General features: G+C 41.2%; 1 protein-coding gene across 6 annotated transcripts in view; it reads right to left on the minus strand.

Annotated features, from left to right (window-relative positions):
- Positions 1-10,515, minus strand: part of PRKAA1 (protein kinase AMP-activated catalytic subunit alpha 1) — a 45,723-nt gene extending 35,208 nt beyond the window's left edge. For 3 of the 6 annotated variants that reach the window (XM_060637658.3, XM_078445119.2, XM_060637657.3), the window contains exon 1: positions 10,404-10,515. Coding sequence is in view for 3 of the 6 variants with exons in the window: in XM_060637655.3 (XP_060493638.1) it covers positions 1,302-1,428 (127 nt within the window). In the remaining 3 variants the exon portion in view is untranslated. Of the gene's footprint in view, positions 1-1,301; positions 1,455-10,403 lie in introns of those variants that run through there. The other 3 variants (XM_060637655.3, XM_060637656.3, XM_060637659.3) reach the window with 3 other exon arrangements.
- Between the last annotated feature and the right edge of the window lie 5,262 nt (positions 10,516-15,777).

Below are 15,777 nucleotides of genomic sequence, written 5' to 3' on the forward strand. Positions count from 1 at the left end.
CAAGTCACAGGTTATTATCTATCCAAAGCCAATGCATGAATTATATTTATCAGTTCCATGCTTTCTTCCTCTACCTCCCTAATAACAAAGTCAAATATTTTAAAGAAAAAAAAACTTATGTCTCACAAGGTTTGCAATTAAACTTTTTGTGCCATGGGCACCTGGGTGGCTCCATCAGTTAAGGGACTCACTCTTGATTCCACCTCAGGTCATGATGTCAGGTTTGCATGGAGCACGTGGCTCTGTACTGACAGCGTGGAGCCGGCTTGGGATTCTCTCTCCCCGTGTCTCTCTCTCTCTCTCTCTCTCTCTGCCCCTCAAAATAGATAAATAAACTTAAAAAGAAAAAACAAAACAAAACACTTTTTGTGCCAGAATTGGTGGGTTGGAGATCAAGTTTGTTATTTCCAGAATATTGTGCTGAAACACAAGGATAAGAGATTCCACTTTCCTTAAAAAAGTTCAAATGATGGGCACTAAGTTGTTAAAAATATCCTGTGCAAATAAATGGAAACGAACTACATTAATGAGCTAATAAATACTATCTGCAGGCAACATCTGCACTACCTACCAGGTTTGGCACACAGAGACTGCAAAACTGATAAATCAGAAACACTAAAGGCACGGAGTCTGCATTCAAAACATAAACCATGCATCGCAAATACAGGACCAGTTTATATTCATTAACTGCTTCGAAAAAAATTAGTCATCCTTCCGGACGAGATGGCCCTCTTTTTTGAATTCCGTAAGCTAAGCCCAAAGCAAGCTTAGCTGGGAGGGGGCGGGGGCGGAGGAAGGCGGGGAACGACACATTTCACACTTGAGAATCAGCCGGGGCAGGTAAGTCGAGAACCTCCTAAAGAGGACGGAAATACGGACAATACCGAGGACTCCTGGGGAAACGATGGGCCGGCCCTGAGCCCGGGGAGCACAGCCCCAGCGAACAGGAGGCCCTCTCGCCCGGGCTCGGCGCCGAGACCCCGGCGCCTGCACCCAGCGCCAGACTGCCCCACCTGGGAAAGTTCGCACCTCCGCATCCCCGCCCCTCGCACGGGCGAGCCCCTCCGGCCGCGGCGCCGTCGCCATGGCGACCGGTCCCCTCCCCACCCCCACCCCGCCGGGGAGGGTCGCGCCGCAGTCCCGCGGCGGGGCCGCGGGCTCCGCTCCCGCTGGAGCCCGGACGGGGGCTGCCGAGCCCGGCAGAGGAGGAACGCCGGGGCGGGGGGAGGATGAAGAGGCGAGGAAGGCGGAAGTGGCCCGGATCGCGGGCCGGGGCCCGCCCTTGCCGCGGGGGTCCTCACCCTTCACTTTGCCGAAGGTGCCGACCCCCAGCGTGTCCCCCAGGATGTAGTGGCCGATCTTCACCCGCCCGTCGTGTTTCTGCTTCTCGGCTGTCGCCATCTTTCTCCAGGAACTGAGTCTGCGCATGGCGCCGCGGGAGGGGGCGGAGGGGGCGGGCAGGGCCGCGCCGGGGGCGGGCGGGGCGGGGGGTGGGGACGCGGGAGGGCAGCCGCGCCGCGGGGCCGCCGCCCAGCGCCGCCCGCCGGGTCCCTGCCGCCGGCCGTCGGGCACAGACGCTCCCCCTGGCGGGGCGGGCGGGGGTCGCTGCGAGGGCCGCCGGGACCCCCTGCCTCGCGCGGCTTCGTTTGGGCCTGGGGCGCCCGCCCACCTGCGCGCGGGCGAGGGCCTCCTGAGCTGCAGGGGCGGGCGGCAGCCCCTCGGCTCCGCGGCGGAGTTTTGCCGGCAGCGGTCTCCCCCGGTCGTTCCTCCTGGGCAGGGGGACCGATCTCCTCGTGATTCCGAGGGGAGAGTTGGGCGCTGAGGAAGCCCGCCCTGGTGAAGCAGTTGCGTGGCTCGTTACTAGCGCAGCGTGAATTGAAACATGGCAGGGGACACCGCCCTGCCACTGCTTTCTAACCTTTTCATTTTTCCTGTTCGGATGGAATCTAAAAGCCGCTGGGAGTTGTCAGTTGCATCTTTGATGGAGTTTCCCGTTTCTCCACCCACCTCCCCTTGCTCTTTGTTGTTGTTGTTGTTGTTACTTTAAACCAGTAAGTTGTTACTGGGCACCTCGACAGCTCAAGTAGCGTTGTTGGTCTTTCCTCCTTCTGGATGCTTTTTCTGAAATTTCCTTCCCCAAAGCAAGCTCTGTTGGAAGGGATTAGGTTGCGAATATTGTGAATGTGTGTTTGCTCAGGAATGGGATGTTACAGACATAGGAATTAATATTTTTCGGGTGTCGGTAAAATGTAGACTCTGAACTGAAAAAAGGCTTACAGTTGCATCAACCAGATCAGTCGACAAATATGCATTGTACCTGCAATGAGTAAAATTTACTCTATTATCTATACAGACGTGATCGTGCCATATCACAGAGGAAGTAGAGAAAGTATGCTTATTCATATTAAAATTGTTAAGCCAGTTCACTACTCAGTTGTATTCTGCTGACACGGGCAAAATCAAATGTCTAAAAAAACAAGATATCTCAATTTTGCAGAGTCATAGCATTTGGGCCAGTGTCAGTGGGCAAAGAGTTGAGCTCTTCAAGAAAATAATATAAAAAAGTAAGACTAAAAATGTTATCCTTTTTCTTCCTAACCAAAGCTACCCGGTTCCTCAGATTTTTATATGCTATTTATGAAATCAAAGTAACATGCATTAAGCACGGCTTTGTTCCAACCGAGGCACCGCAGAAGAAGCAAAAGCTTAAGCTTAGATCAGATAAACAGAATAGTTAACAACTAGCCCTGGATAAATTTTTATGGACAGTACATATTCTGAAGGACCAGAAACTTGAGAAGTCTTTGACTATGACATATTTGTGGGGTGGGCAGTGGTCACAGTTGTAATTTTTGCTGTCTGGTTTCTTCACCTTTACTTGTTTGCCTTGTGAGTTTCTGCAGCTCAGACATTTTGGATCTTTACAAAGCAGAAATAGTTTGCTGGATTCTCTCAGGGAAAACACACACACACACACACACCAAAAAACTTTAATCCCCTACCCTGAAATATCATCTTAAATTACTTTAAATTTGCATCATGTCTAGAATTCAGCCTAGCAAAATTCTGTTATTTCTTTTAACCTAAAAGAAAAAAATCACAAAGTACCTCAGCCCTTTGTGGTTAAGCCACAGAGGATCTTACAAGGGAGCAAACTGAAGCTGAATTTTGCAAACCAATTGTCAATCTCCACAAAACTATGAAAACCCAATTTAAAAAGTAATACAAACTTTTTTTTAACAGAAAAATCAGTTTGTTTCTGCTATAATGTTTTAGATTATAATTTTATTTAATAAATATTCATTAAATGCCACTGTTTACTCAAAAGCATTGTTGGGGAAAAAAAACCTAACATCTTAGATCAAAGAATCGAATAGGAACTTAGAGGTCGCCTTATTTGGTCTCCCATAGTCTCTGTTTAAGCAGCTTTTATTGCTGGGTTGTTGTTTTTTTGTTTTTTTTTCTTTCCTTATGTTGAGTTAAACACTGAATTCAGTTAAGTTTCTAAGAAAGTAAATAATAAGTCTCCTTTAATCCTTTGGTTTTTCTCTTTCCTTCATTCCTTTTAAAAAGTTTTTTGTCACCTTTTCTTCCACCCTCTCTTCCTTTGATTCTCCCATTGATCCATCCACAAACCCTCCTCCTTTCTTTCTTCAAGCACTGCCACACGGTGGATAAATACAAAATGAAAATCCGTGGCCCCTACCCTTGAGCTCATAGTCTAGGGTAACAGTTCTCTATATTTCTCCCACCCAAGACAGAAAATATTCACATGCTCAATCAACATTGTCACAGGGTAGAAGTGAAGATAAGGCAAACTGTGGCTCACCCCCAGTTTCCAAACCCATCAGTTGTAACTCTGCCCCTATTGTCAGCAGAGTATATTGGAATATAAGTGGACAGGAGTGACTTTACAGGAGCAACCTTGATTCCGCACTAGTTTAAGAGGGAGGGAAAAGTAAATTGTTTTCCGATTTCAGTACTTCAGCTTTTATTAGTACAAACAAGTTGCATACATCTCGGCACTGATGAAGACACACCACAATGACCCAACACCACGGTGGAGAACCGCTGGTATAAGGAAGCTAAGTAATTGTCGACTGTTTCCTTTTTGGCACTTTGGAGAGTCTAAGGGAGCTGTGCATTCTCTTGGTCTTTTCTTAAGGCCATCACAGTGTTAGTAAACCATACACTGTCAGGTGGATATTACACTTCTTCAATCTCTTTCTCTAAATATGGTGGCCAGGGGGGGCCTGGGTGGCTCAGTCAGTTAAGCGTCTGACTTCGGCTTAGGTCATGATCTCACGGTTCGTGGGTTCAAGCCCCACATCGGGCTCTGTGCTGCCGGCCCAGAACCTGGATCCTGCTTCAGAGTCTTATGTCTCCCTCTCTCTTGCCCCTCCCCTGCGCACGCTCTCTCTTTCTCTCAAAATAAACAAATAAGCAAACAAACAAACATTAAAATTAATTAAAATTAAAAATTAAAAAGTGAATATGATAGCCAGAAATAAAAATTCTAAGACCACACTTCTATTAATGCAGCCTAATATGTCCTTAGTTTACTTGTAGTTATACTGTAACTAATATTCAATAACAGCTAGGTATTAGTTTGCTAAACTCTGAGGACTCAAAAAACAAAGGAACACTGTACTGCCTTCAACAAGGCAATGTGATAGGTGCTATAATAAAAACACATACATATATTTCTTTTTTAAAAAGGTTTTTTTGGGGTTATTTTGAGAGAGAGCGTGTATGTGCACACGCAAACGGGGAAGGAGCAGAGGGAGAGAGGGAGAAAGAGAATCTTAAGCAGGCCCCACCCTCAACACAGAGCCTGACGCGGGGCTCTGTCTCTTGGCTGTGAGATTGTGACCTGAGCTGAAATCAAGAGTCAGTCATTTAACCAACTGAGCCACCCAGGCACCCCAAAGATTTTATTTTTAAGTAATCTCTACACCCAACATAGAGCTTAAACTCACAACCCCAAGATCAAGAGTCGCATGCTCCACCAACTGAGCCAGCCAGGTGCCCCTGTATATGGTCCTTTCAAAAGAGTTTCATCAAGGGAAGGCATACATAACCTTTATCTTTGCAGGTTCACAAAGGCTTCAGCCTGAATATAGTTAGGGGAATAGTAAGGGATATTGCACTACACTCAAAGAAGGGTGGCGTTGTGTGGGGGAGCATGGGGATCCCAGGTAGGGGGAAGAGCATAAGTAAAATCACAGACGGAAAGAAGCCTTAGGCTTTTGGAGAAGAACAAAGTAGTTACAGGGGATGAAATCGACATGTACAGAGGGACTTACTAGAAGAAACAAAAGAGAAACAGGAGTAAATCCTGAAAGACCTCATTTGCACTTCTCAATTTGGACATTATGATGAGGCACAGAAGATGTGAAGTAGATGCATTTTAGAATTACTTTCTTTACCAAAGAAATTGATGGCTATCTGTACCTTTGGTAGGAGGGTGACCAAGAAGTCAGGTGTAAGGGGCACCCTTTTCCCTCTGTACCCTTCTCAACTTTTTGTTTTTGAACCTTATGCATACATTACAGAGTCGAAAACTTTAACTGTTAGAAAAAAATTGTAAAGTCTGAATTCAGTGTGGAGGATGGATTGGAAAAGAGCAAGACCAAAGTGGTGATAAAACAGTAGAATTGGTGATTATCTGGTGAAGAAGTGATGAGATAGGCACTATTATGAAAAGGGGAAAACTCCAGACACATGTAGACATGAAATGAGCAATGTACAGAGAGATTGGTGTGGACAGAGAGGATAAGGAAGGAATCTTAGTTACCTCCTAGGCTTCTGGAGGGATTATTAGGGGACTGGGATGTTACAATTCTATTTGTAACATTAGGGCATCCAAAGACATTCAGGTAAAGATATCCAGGGTGATACTGGTAATGTACGCCTATTACTGCAAAGAAAGGTCAGTCTAGAGATATAGATGGGGTGTCATCACTAAACAAATGGCAGATGAAGTAGGGCAATGAGTATGACAGAGATCTCCCCAGTTTGTAGAATTAAGAGATCTAAGGACAGAAGACTTACTAAGATAGAATATGGATAATTACAAGGCTCCAGAAGCAATATAAGCCTATGGGAGAGACAGAAAGAAGAGCAGTCAATTTATATTAGAAGCTCCCAAGAAGTTACAGTGATTAAAATTAGTTTGTGGATAATTATCCCGTTTATGTAGGGTAGATGATTCCTAACTCCTAGTTAGAAACTTTTTAGGCAAAAATGTCTCTCTCATGAGAAATTTTAAGCTTCAGTTACCCTTGTAGATATAGGCCCAGAACAGTTTTCTAGGGAAAATCTTGGTACTCTTTGCAAGGACTCACTTGGCCCATCTCTATGTACAGGTGGTTGGTTGATCCTTGTTGGATTACTTACTATTAATGAGAAAACATCAGCCCTGCCCACCTCCAAGTTGATTCTCTTGAGTACCAGGCGTGTGGATCTATTCATGATCAGCAGCATAAAGTGCATTCATTCACCAAGAAATGTAACTCCAAACTTTGTTGCCCTATTCTTATCAGTTAAGGGAAATAATATCCTTGGGAATATTAGGGAGAGAGAAAGAGATAATTGGACTGTCCTGTTTTTGGTCACTATTAGACTTGTTTTTACTCAATTTGCTAATACAAGGAGCTGATAAACACTTGGATATCTTGAATGGGCTAATAATTTGGCTCTCCATTCAGACTACTCATTTGGTTCCCCTCAAAACGATATTCTTTAAAAATATATTTGACATTGGGGCACCTAGCTGGCTCAGTCAGAAAAGCGTGCCACTCTTGATCTTGGAATTGTGAGCTCCAGCCCCATGATGGATGTAGAGATTACTTAAAAAAATAACAAAATCTTAAAAAAAAATTTTTTGTGGAACATTCACCTAAGTGGAAGGGTACAAAATAGAAGATTGCTGGAACAATGTTCCAGGGAGCAAAGACACTGCCGTTCCCAGACCCTCACTTCTTAGCAGTCAACAGACCGACCAAGCACACATTCTGTAGGGTGGGGGTCTTCTCCCACCCCAAGTAATTTATCAAAGTAGTTCTTTTTCACCATCCCTTTCCAAGAAGCGCTCAGATAGACAAAAGTTTGAGTGATGTCTTGGCACCCCAGAGATGTGCAGTATCCCTTACAGACTGAGTCCTGTGCAGCTGCCCAGCTTAGATCCCTCTAATCTTGTGCTACCAACCTGTCCTCAGTGCAGATGTAGTGTAAGAACGTAAGGGATGCGATAAGAAGCAGACATACAAAGCCTCTTCACTTCTGCTTGTCCAGATTTACAGCCTGCCTCTAACAAAGATAGTTACTAAAGGTGTGCACTTTAGCGTTCTAACCTCATACCTGGGCTTGTCATATTTGTCATATGTCATAACACATATTTCCCCTGTGTGCCTTATTCTTCGGTTATTTATTCTTTACTTTCAGGGAAATATTACTCTTTAGGCTCCCCAGATGCTTTTTTTAGATTTTTTTTAAGCTATAAAATGTGGTTGATAGAATCTTATTTTTTTTTTAATTTATTTATTTAAATTCAGGTTAGTTGACATACAGTGTAGTCTTGGCTTCAGGAGTAGAATCCAGTGATTCACCACTTACATATAAGACCCAGGGCTCATCCCAACAAGTGCCCTCCTTAATGCCCATCATCCATTTAGCCCCTCCCCCCCACCCATCTCCCCTCCAGCAGCCCTCAGTTTGTTCTCTGTATTTAAGAGTCTCTTATGGTTTGCTTCCCTCTGCTTTTATCTTATTTTTCCTTCCCTTCCCCTATGTTCATCTGGTATGTTTCTTAAATTCCACATGAGTGAAATCATGTGATACTTGTCTTTCTCTGATTTATTTTGCATAGCATAATACACTCTAGTTCCATCCACATTGTTGCAAATAGCAAGATTTCTTTCTTTTTGATTGCCAAGTAATATTCCATTGCATATATATATATATATATATATATATATATATATATATATATACCACATCTTCTTTATCCATTCATCCATCGATGGACATTTGAGTTCTTTCCATAGTTTGGCTATTGTTGATAGCACTGCTATAAACATTGGGGTACATGTGCCCCTTTGAATCAGCACTCCTGTATCCTTTGGATAAATTCCAAATAGTACAATTGCTGGGTCATAGGGTAGTTCTATTTTTAATTTTTTGAAGAACCTCCATACTATTTTCCAGAGTGGCTGCACCAGTTTGCATTCCCACAAACAGTGCAAGAGTGTTCCCTTTTCTCTGCATCCTTACCAACATCTGTTGTTTCCTGAGTTGTTAATTTTAACCATTCTGACAGGTGTGAGATGGTATCTCATTGTCGTTTTTGATTTGTATTTCCCTGATGATGAGTGATGTGGAGCATCTTTTCATGTGTCTGTTAGCCATCTGGATGTCTTCTTTGGAAAAGTATTCATGTCTTCTGCCCATTTCTTCACTAAATAATTTTTTTTGGGGCGTTGACTTTGACAAGTTCTTTATAGATTTTGGATATTAACCCTTTATCCAATATGTCATTTGCAAATATCTTCTCCCATTCTGTTGGTTGCCTTTTAGTTTTGTTGATTGTTTCCTTTGGTGTGCAGAAGTTTTTACCTTGATGAGGTCCCAGTAGTTCATTTTTGCTTTTATTTTCCTTGCCTCCAGAGACATGAGTAGTTTTTAAACAAAAAATTTTTTAAGTTTATTTAAGTAATCTCTACACCCAATGTGGGGCTCAAACTCACTACCCTGAAATGAAGAGCTCTACACTCCTCTGACTGAGCCAGTCATGTGCCTCTAGTAGATTTTATTTATTTATTTACTTGTATATTTATTTGCGAGAGAGAGTGCATGTGCATGTGAGACAGGGAGAGGGACAGAGGGAGAGAAATCTTAAGTAGACCCATGGCCAGCGTGGAGCTGTGGGGTTTGATCCTATGGCTCTGGGATCATGACCTGAGCCCAAATCAAGAGTCAGATGCTGAACTGACTGAGCCAGCCAGGTGCCCTAGTAGACTTTATTTTTTAGAACAGCTTTAACATTACAGAAAATATGTAAAGATAGTACAGAGTTTTCATAAACTCCACAGTGAGTTTCTACTATTACCAACACCTTACATTTGTAACAATTAATGAACCAATGCTGATATGTTATCATTAACTTAAGTCCACAATTTCCTTAATTTTTACCTAATGCTCTTTTTCTGTTCCAAAATCCAGAATACCACATTACATTTAATTATCATGTCCGCTTCGGCTTCTCTTGGCCATGACAAGTATTTCTGGTTTTCTCAGGTATTCCGGGTTTTGATGACCTTGACATTATTGAGGTGTATTAGTCAGACATTTTGTAGAATGCCTTTTGTGGAATTTGGTGTTTTCCTTATGGCTAGACTGGTGTTATGGGTTTGGGAGGAAGAACAAAGACAATGGTCCATTTTAATCACAGTATATCAAGTGTTCATACTATCCACATGATTTGTTCATCATTGTTGATGTTGACTTTAATTACCTGCCAAAGGTTGTGTTTGTCAGGTTTCTCTACTGTAGAGTTACTCTCTTTTCCCTCCTTTCCATACTGTACTCCTTTCTGTATTCTTTGGAAGGAAATCACTAACCACATCCCACATTTAAGGGTTGGAGAGTTATGCTTCCACTCCTTCACAGTATGCTATCTACATAAATTATTTGGAATTCTCCACAGGAGATTTCCCTCTTGTCTCCCATTCATTCATTCATTCATTCACTCATTTATTCAATAATTTATTTATAGCAGTGTAGACTCATGAATATTTATTTTATAACTGGGTTATAATCCAATACTCCTTCATTTTATTGCTCAAATTGTTCCAGCTTTGGTCAGTGGGTGCTTTTTCAGTTGGCTCCTGTGTCCTTTTGACATACCTCCATCAATGTAGCCTTTATTGCTTTTTTTGTTTACTACTTTCTTACTTTCTGGCACTACAAGATGCTGCAGGCTCATCTTGTATATTTCCTGCCCCAGTGCTAGGATCAGCCATTTCTCCAAGGTGTCCTGATTACCTTTTTTGGAAAGTGGTATTAGAACACAAGATTTGGTGTGTGGTGTGTCATTGCTTCTAGAACCTCTCAGCTGACAGAGCAAGGAAATATATGTGTATATACTAACCAATAAATATACCCATATCTCTAAATAATTCTATATGTAGAACTGCCCCTCTCCGTAATAAGCTAACCATGATTTCATACAACCAACTCTAATTCGTTACTGCATAGGTTATCCTATCTTCTTCCCTTTGCTTACCTATAAATTCCCGCTCCAACAGTGAGAACCTAGCTTCCATTACTTAACATCCATTTACTTAATTGCTCAGCTGGAGTAGCATATATATTTATGGAAGTATCAGAATTGTTAACCTTACCCCTGTGGATAACAACTGTATCAACTTGAGTCCAGTGCTTGTGTGCAGTTCCTTTTGTCTTTAGTCGTATAGACTCCCTTCATTTCCAAGTCCTAGTCTGGACTCCACCATTTCCTTAGGTAAGCACCTTTTCCCTCCACCCCCTTCAGTGAGGTCATTTCATACACGCATAATACCAGGAGATTATGTTGTCACAATTTGCATTCCTTCCTGGGACGCTCTGGCCTTTGTTTTAATCTCCTATGCACCATGTTGGGGATGGAGAAATTCCCTCCTTTGGGTTATGGAGATGGCCAAACACACAACACCCAACACAAGACAGATGTGTCAACAGCAGTCTATTGGTCACTTGTATGCACAGCCTAGCGGAGGGGGGCACCACATACCATTTGGGCCACACAGAGGTTGCACTCAGGAACAGAATGAACAACAGTGGCTTCAGAAGGCAGTCCTTATAGTATCACGAGGGTGGGGTGCCTCCTGGTTCCTATGAAGAATGTGATTAGTTGTTTGAATAATTCTACAAGCTGACAGGGAACTGAACCCACTAGTCAGGGATTAGCACTAACTATGCCTGGCCTCTTGGTAATGAGGGTTGTTTGGCTACAGAAACTTCTCTGTGGGAGCAGAATGGAGAGGGGAACTTAGAGCTGGGCCATTTGAGGCCCTCTCAATATTACCGGATGTCAAGGCAACATATAATATTGAGACTTAATATTTGGCCTTACACCACAACCTTGCAAGTGACTTTTTAAAATTTGCATACATTAAGGTTCACTTCCAGCCATAGAGTTCTGTGGGTTTGGGTTCAATGCCATGTATCCCAATATTAAGGTATCAGAATATTTTCACCATACTTGAGGTGCGTGGTTGGCTCAATCTGTTAAGTGTCTGACTTTGGCTCAGGTCATGATCCTGCAGTTCATGGACATGAACCCTGTGTCGGGCTCTGTGCTGACAGTTCAGAGCCTGAAGCCTGCTTCAGATTCTGTGTCTCCCTCTTTTTCTGCCCCTCCCCTACTCATGCTCTGTCTCTCTCTCTATCAAAAATAAACAAAACAAAACAAGAAAAAGGATATTTTCACCACCCTAAAAATCCCTTGTGCTTCCTGTATTCAACTCTGTCCACTTTTTCCTGTTTCTATCATTTCGCCCTTTTCAGAATGTCGTCTAATTGCAATCATATAGCATGGGGTCTTTCCAGACTTGGCTTCTTTCACTTAGCAATAACCATATGAGTTTTATTTCTATCTTTTCTGTCACCCTTAAATGCTTTTGAAGTAAGGAAAATATAAAATGGTTAAAAATCTAAGATAGGTCTCCATTCTAAAATATTTTCTTCAGATATTTAAAATATCTTATACTTTTTAAAAGAATCTTACAATGGTACAGCTTTGCTAAAAGTTATGGTGAATGTATCAAGAAGAGATTAGATAGGTAGATAGATAGATGCACGCTGTTATTTAGCTTTGGTGGTTTCCTCAGTAACTATGGAGGAAAGAAAAGAGTTCAAGACCTGATTTTTTTCCTGTTTTAGTAAGGAATATTATTCCTTATATATGTAATCAGTACATGGTATTACTAATTTAATTCTCATATTCTTTATATATATTATTTTTCTTATATAAAGTAAAGCACAGATTCAAGTACATTACAAAATGTGTGGAGGGGCGCCTGGGTGGCTTAGTAGACTTAGCATCCAGCTCTTGATTTCGGCTCGAGTCATGATCTCACAGTCCTGAGATCGAGCCCAACATTGGGCTCTGTGCTGGGTGTGGAGCCTGCTTAAGATTCTCTCTCCCTTGGGACACCTGGGGGGCTTAGTCGGTTGGGCATCCTACATCGGCTCAGGTCATGATCTCACAGTTTGTGAGTTTGAGCCCCCACATTGGGCTTTGTGCTGACAACCCAAAACCCACTTTGAGTTCTGTGTCTCCCTCTCTCTGCCCCTCCTCCTGCTTACACTCTGTCTCTCTCAAAAATAAATAAACATTAAAAAAAAAAAAAAAAAAAGATTCTCCCTCTCCCTCTGCCCCTGCATGCGCTCATGCTTTCTCTCTCTCTCAAAAAGGAAAAATGTATAGAACTTTTAATTTCAGAAATTAAGATGGTTTTATGTGGGAATTTTGTTCTGTTTGTGTTAGGCATTTGGTCTAAATCTAGCATGTTTTATTTTTACTGAAATGGTTCTAGATTACTTGACTCTATGAAATTCTTCCTTGGAGAATCTTCTAGGTGTCTTATTTGATTAGAGACCTTTAGTAGAAGACTGTTTTGCCTGGAACTAATATTTTGTCATGTTTTTTTCTTGGTTAGATTTCTATATATTATCATAAATACAACCCAAACTCTCTACCAATTGTCTAAAATATTTTCTCAGGACATTAAAATGCATGAAGTGGGGGCACTGTGTGGCTCAGTTGGTTAAGCGCCCGACTTCGGCTCAGGTCCTGATCTCACGGCTCGTGGGTTCGAGCCCCGCATCGGGCTCTGTGCTGACAGCTCAGAGCCTGAAGCCTGCTTCAGATTCTGTGAGTGTGTGTCTCTCTCTCTGCCCCTCTCCCACTCACGCTTTGTCTCTCTGTCTCTCAAAAATAAATATTAAAAAAATTTTTTTAAATAATATGCATGAAATGTATGACATGCAGAAAGTATTAATTAATGCTTTGTCATGTTTTTTACTTGCTTAGTTTTCTATGTACTTATCATCAATTCAACCCCATTCCAATTGCCTAAAATCTCTTAAGACATTAAAACATGTGTGATATATATTATTAGTTTGATCTTCTTGAACACAACTCTCCTAGACAGAGCTTTCTTACCTTATTTGCCTTCTACACATGTGTCAGAGTTATCACCCAAGAATCCCCCTTCACCATCTTCCTAGAGAGTCCCTTTACCTTTGTCCTGTGTTGGACTTAAATTGTTTCATGTATACAAAACAATGGTTTCCTTTTTTTTTTTTTTTTTCGCCTGTTTTTGTTTCTGTTTTCCCTGGTTTGTGTGAAATCTATTCCACCAGTATCTTTAAGAAAAAGGCACAGGGAAGTAAATTTTTCTGAGAGCTTATGTATTTGAAAATGCCTTTATTCTACCTTCACACTTGGTAGTTTGATTGGATATAGGGTTTTAACTTTGAGAGTTTCCTTGAGAATTTTGAAGATACTGCTCCATTGTCTTCTGACCTTCCTTCTTTTTATTTTTAAACACGTTTATTCAAGTATGATTGGCATTTAGTAAAATTCACCTTTTTGTAGGTGTAGAATTCAATGAGTTTTGAAAAAAATATATATACAGTAACCACCACCACCGTTAAAATATAGAACACCTCCACCACCCCCTAAAATTCCTTCATGCCCTTTTGATTTCTGGCCACATAATTTTGCCTTTCCCAGAATGCCATACAAAGAAAATCATACAATATATAGGCTTTTGCATCCAGCTTCTTTCACTTAGCATAACCCTTTGGAGATTTATCCAGGTTGTGTCATGTGTCAGTAGCTTATTGCTACTTATTACTTAATAGTATCCCATTATGTGCATATAGCAAAATGTATTTACCTATTCTCCAGTCGTGCTGTTCTGTTTGCGTTGTTTCAGTTCGGAGAGCAGGAATAGCCTGCTATGCACATTAGCATACAATACTCAAGAGACAGATTGCTGGGGTTGCACGGTAGGTATATGTGTAACTTTATAAGAAGCAGCCAGATTGTTTTCCAAAATGGCTATACCATTTTTCAATTCCACCAGCAACGTACAAGCATTTATTAGCACTTGATATTATCATTTTTTATTTATTTGCTTTTCATTTTAGCCACTCTAGTAGATATGTGGTGCTATGTCATTGTGGTTTTAATGTGCATCTCCCTGACGACTAATGGTGTTGAGTATCTTTTCGTGTTGTTTATTTGTCATACTTAATTATTCTTTGGTGAACTGTCTGATTCTTTTGCCCATTTTAAAAAATGGGAAATTTATTTTTTTAATTACTCACTTCTTCTAAATACAAGTCATTTGTCATATATGTTTTGCATATATTTTCTTCAAGCTCGTGTCTGGTCTTTTTATTTATTTTTTAATTACTTCTTTTGGAGAACAGGAATGTTTAGTTTTCATGAAGTCCAATTTACCAGTTTTTTGTTTTGTAGGTTGTGCTCTTTATGTCATATCTAAGGAATTTTTGCCTAACCCAAGTTCACAAAGATCTTCTCCTGGTGTTTTTTCATAGTATTGGGTAGTTTTAGGTTTTACATATGATCCATCTTGATTTCATAGTATAAGGTATGGCTTGAGATTCTTTTTATTTAAAAAAAAATTTTGGCATATGGACGTCCAATTGTTCCATGACCATTTGCTGAAAAGACTATTCTTTCTCCGTTGAATTACCTTGGCACCTCTTTTAAAAATCAATTTACCATATATGTGTGGGCCTATTTGTGGACTCTGATATGTTCTACTTATTTATATCTGTTCTTATACGAGTACTACACTACTTTGACTACTGTAGCTTTATAGTGAGGCCTTGTGTGTGTGTGTGTTTAACAATTGCATTACTATTCCACTGTAAGAATGTACTCTAATTTATTTAACTCAACCTCTACTTAGGGGACTTAGGTTTTTAAAGTATATATTATAAATAATGCAATAATAAATGCCCGTGGGCATAGAACTTTGTGCCCTTGTGATAGTGCTTCGGTAGTATACATGTTTAGAACTGGGAATATTGGATCAGTGTTTCCTCACACTTTTCCCTAGTAATTGCGTCTGCTTTCAGGTCCAGACCCACTTGGGTTGGCCTTAGAGTGGAATGAATTAGACTATCTTGGCTGTGTTCCAAGGCCCTGCATCTGATCTTAAACCATGTCTTTCAGCCTACTAGCTCTTTGTTAAAACAAGGATTTCCTGCTTTCTTCTTTGGTCAGTTCATGGAAGCTATGGAAAGGTGCTCTCTCAAGAACAGAAAGATAAGAATGCTCTTTCAGAGTTGAAGAAAGTGTTTTTTGAGACTTCCAGAGCATTCTACCCTTTTGACAGTTATATTTTTGATAAGTTGGCAAACCAATTTTCAAACAATTTTGCTGATTAACCATGAAGGCAGGTGAAGTGCATGGTGTGGTGGAGAAATTGAGTAAATGGTGAATGTATGACCTTGAGATTGAACCTGAGCTCATGTAGTAGATATCTCGGGATCATGCCTTGTCTGCTCCCTCTGCCTTTCAACTGCATCTTCGCCAAATAGCTGATCCTTAATCAGAAATAATTCCCAAATGGTTAACCTACCCCTACCTAGATAATAAGAGTTGATGGTCATTTTGTTTTAAACATGACTTAGGCTTATCCATGACCATTTTCCTGCCTTCCCCTCTTGGTTCAC

This window comes from Panthera onca, chromosome A1 (genome assembly GCF_046562875.1).
Source record: "Panthera onca isolate mPanOnc1 chromosome A1, mPanOnc1 haplotype 2, whole genome shotgun sequence".
Lineage (NCBI taxonomy): Eukaryota > Metazoa > Chordata > Mammalia > Carnivora > Felidae > Panthera > Panthera onca.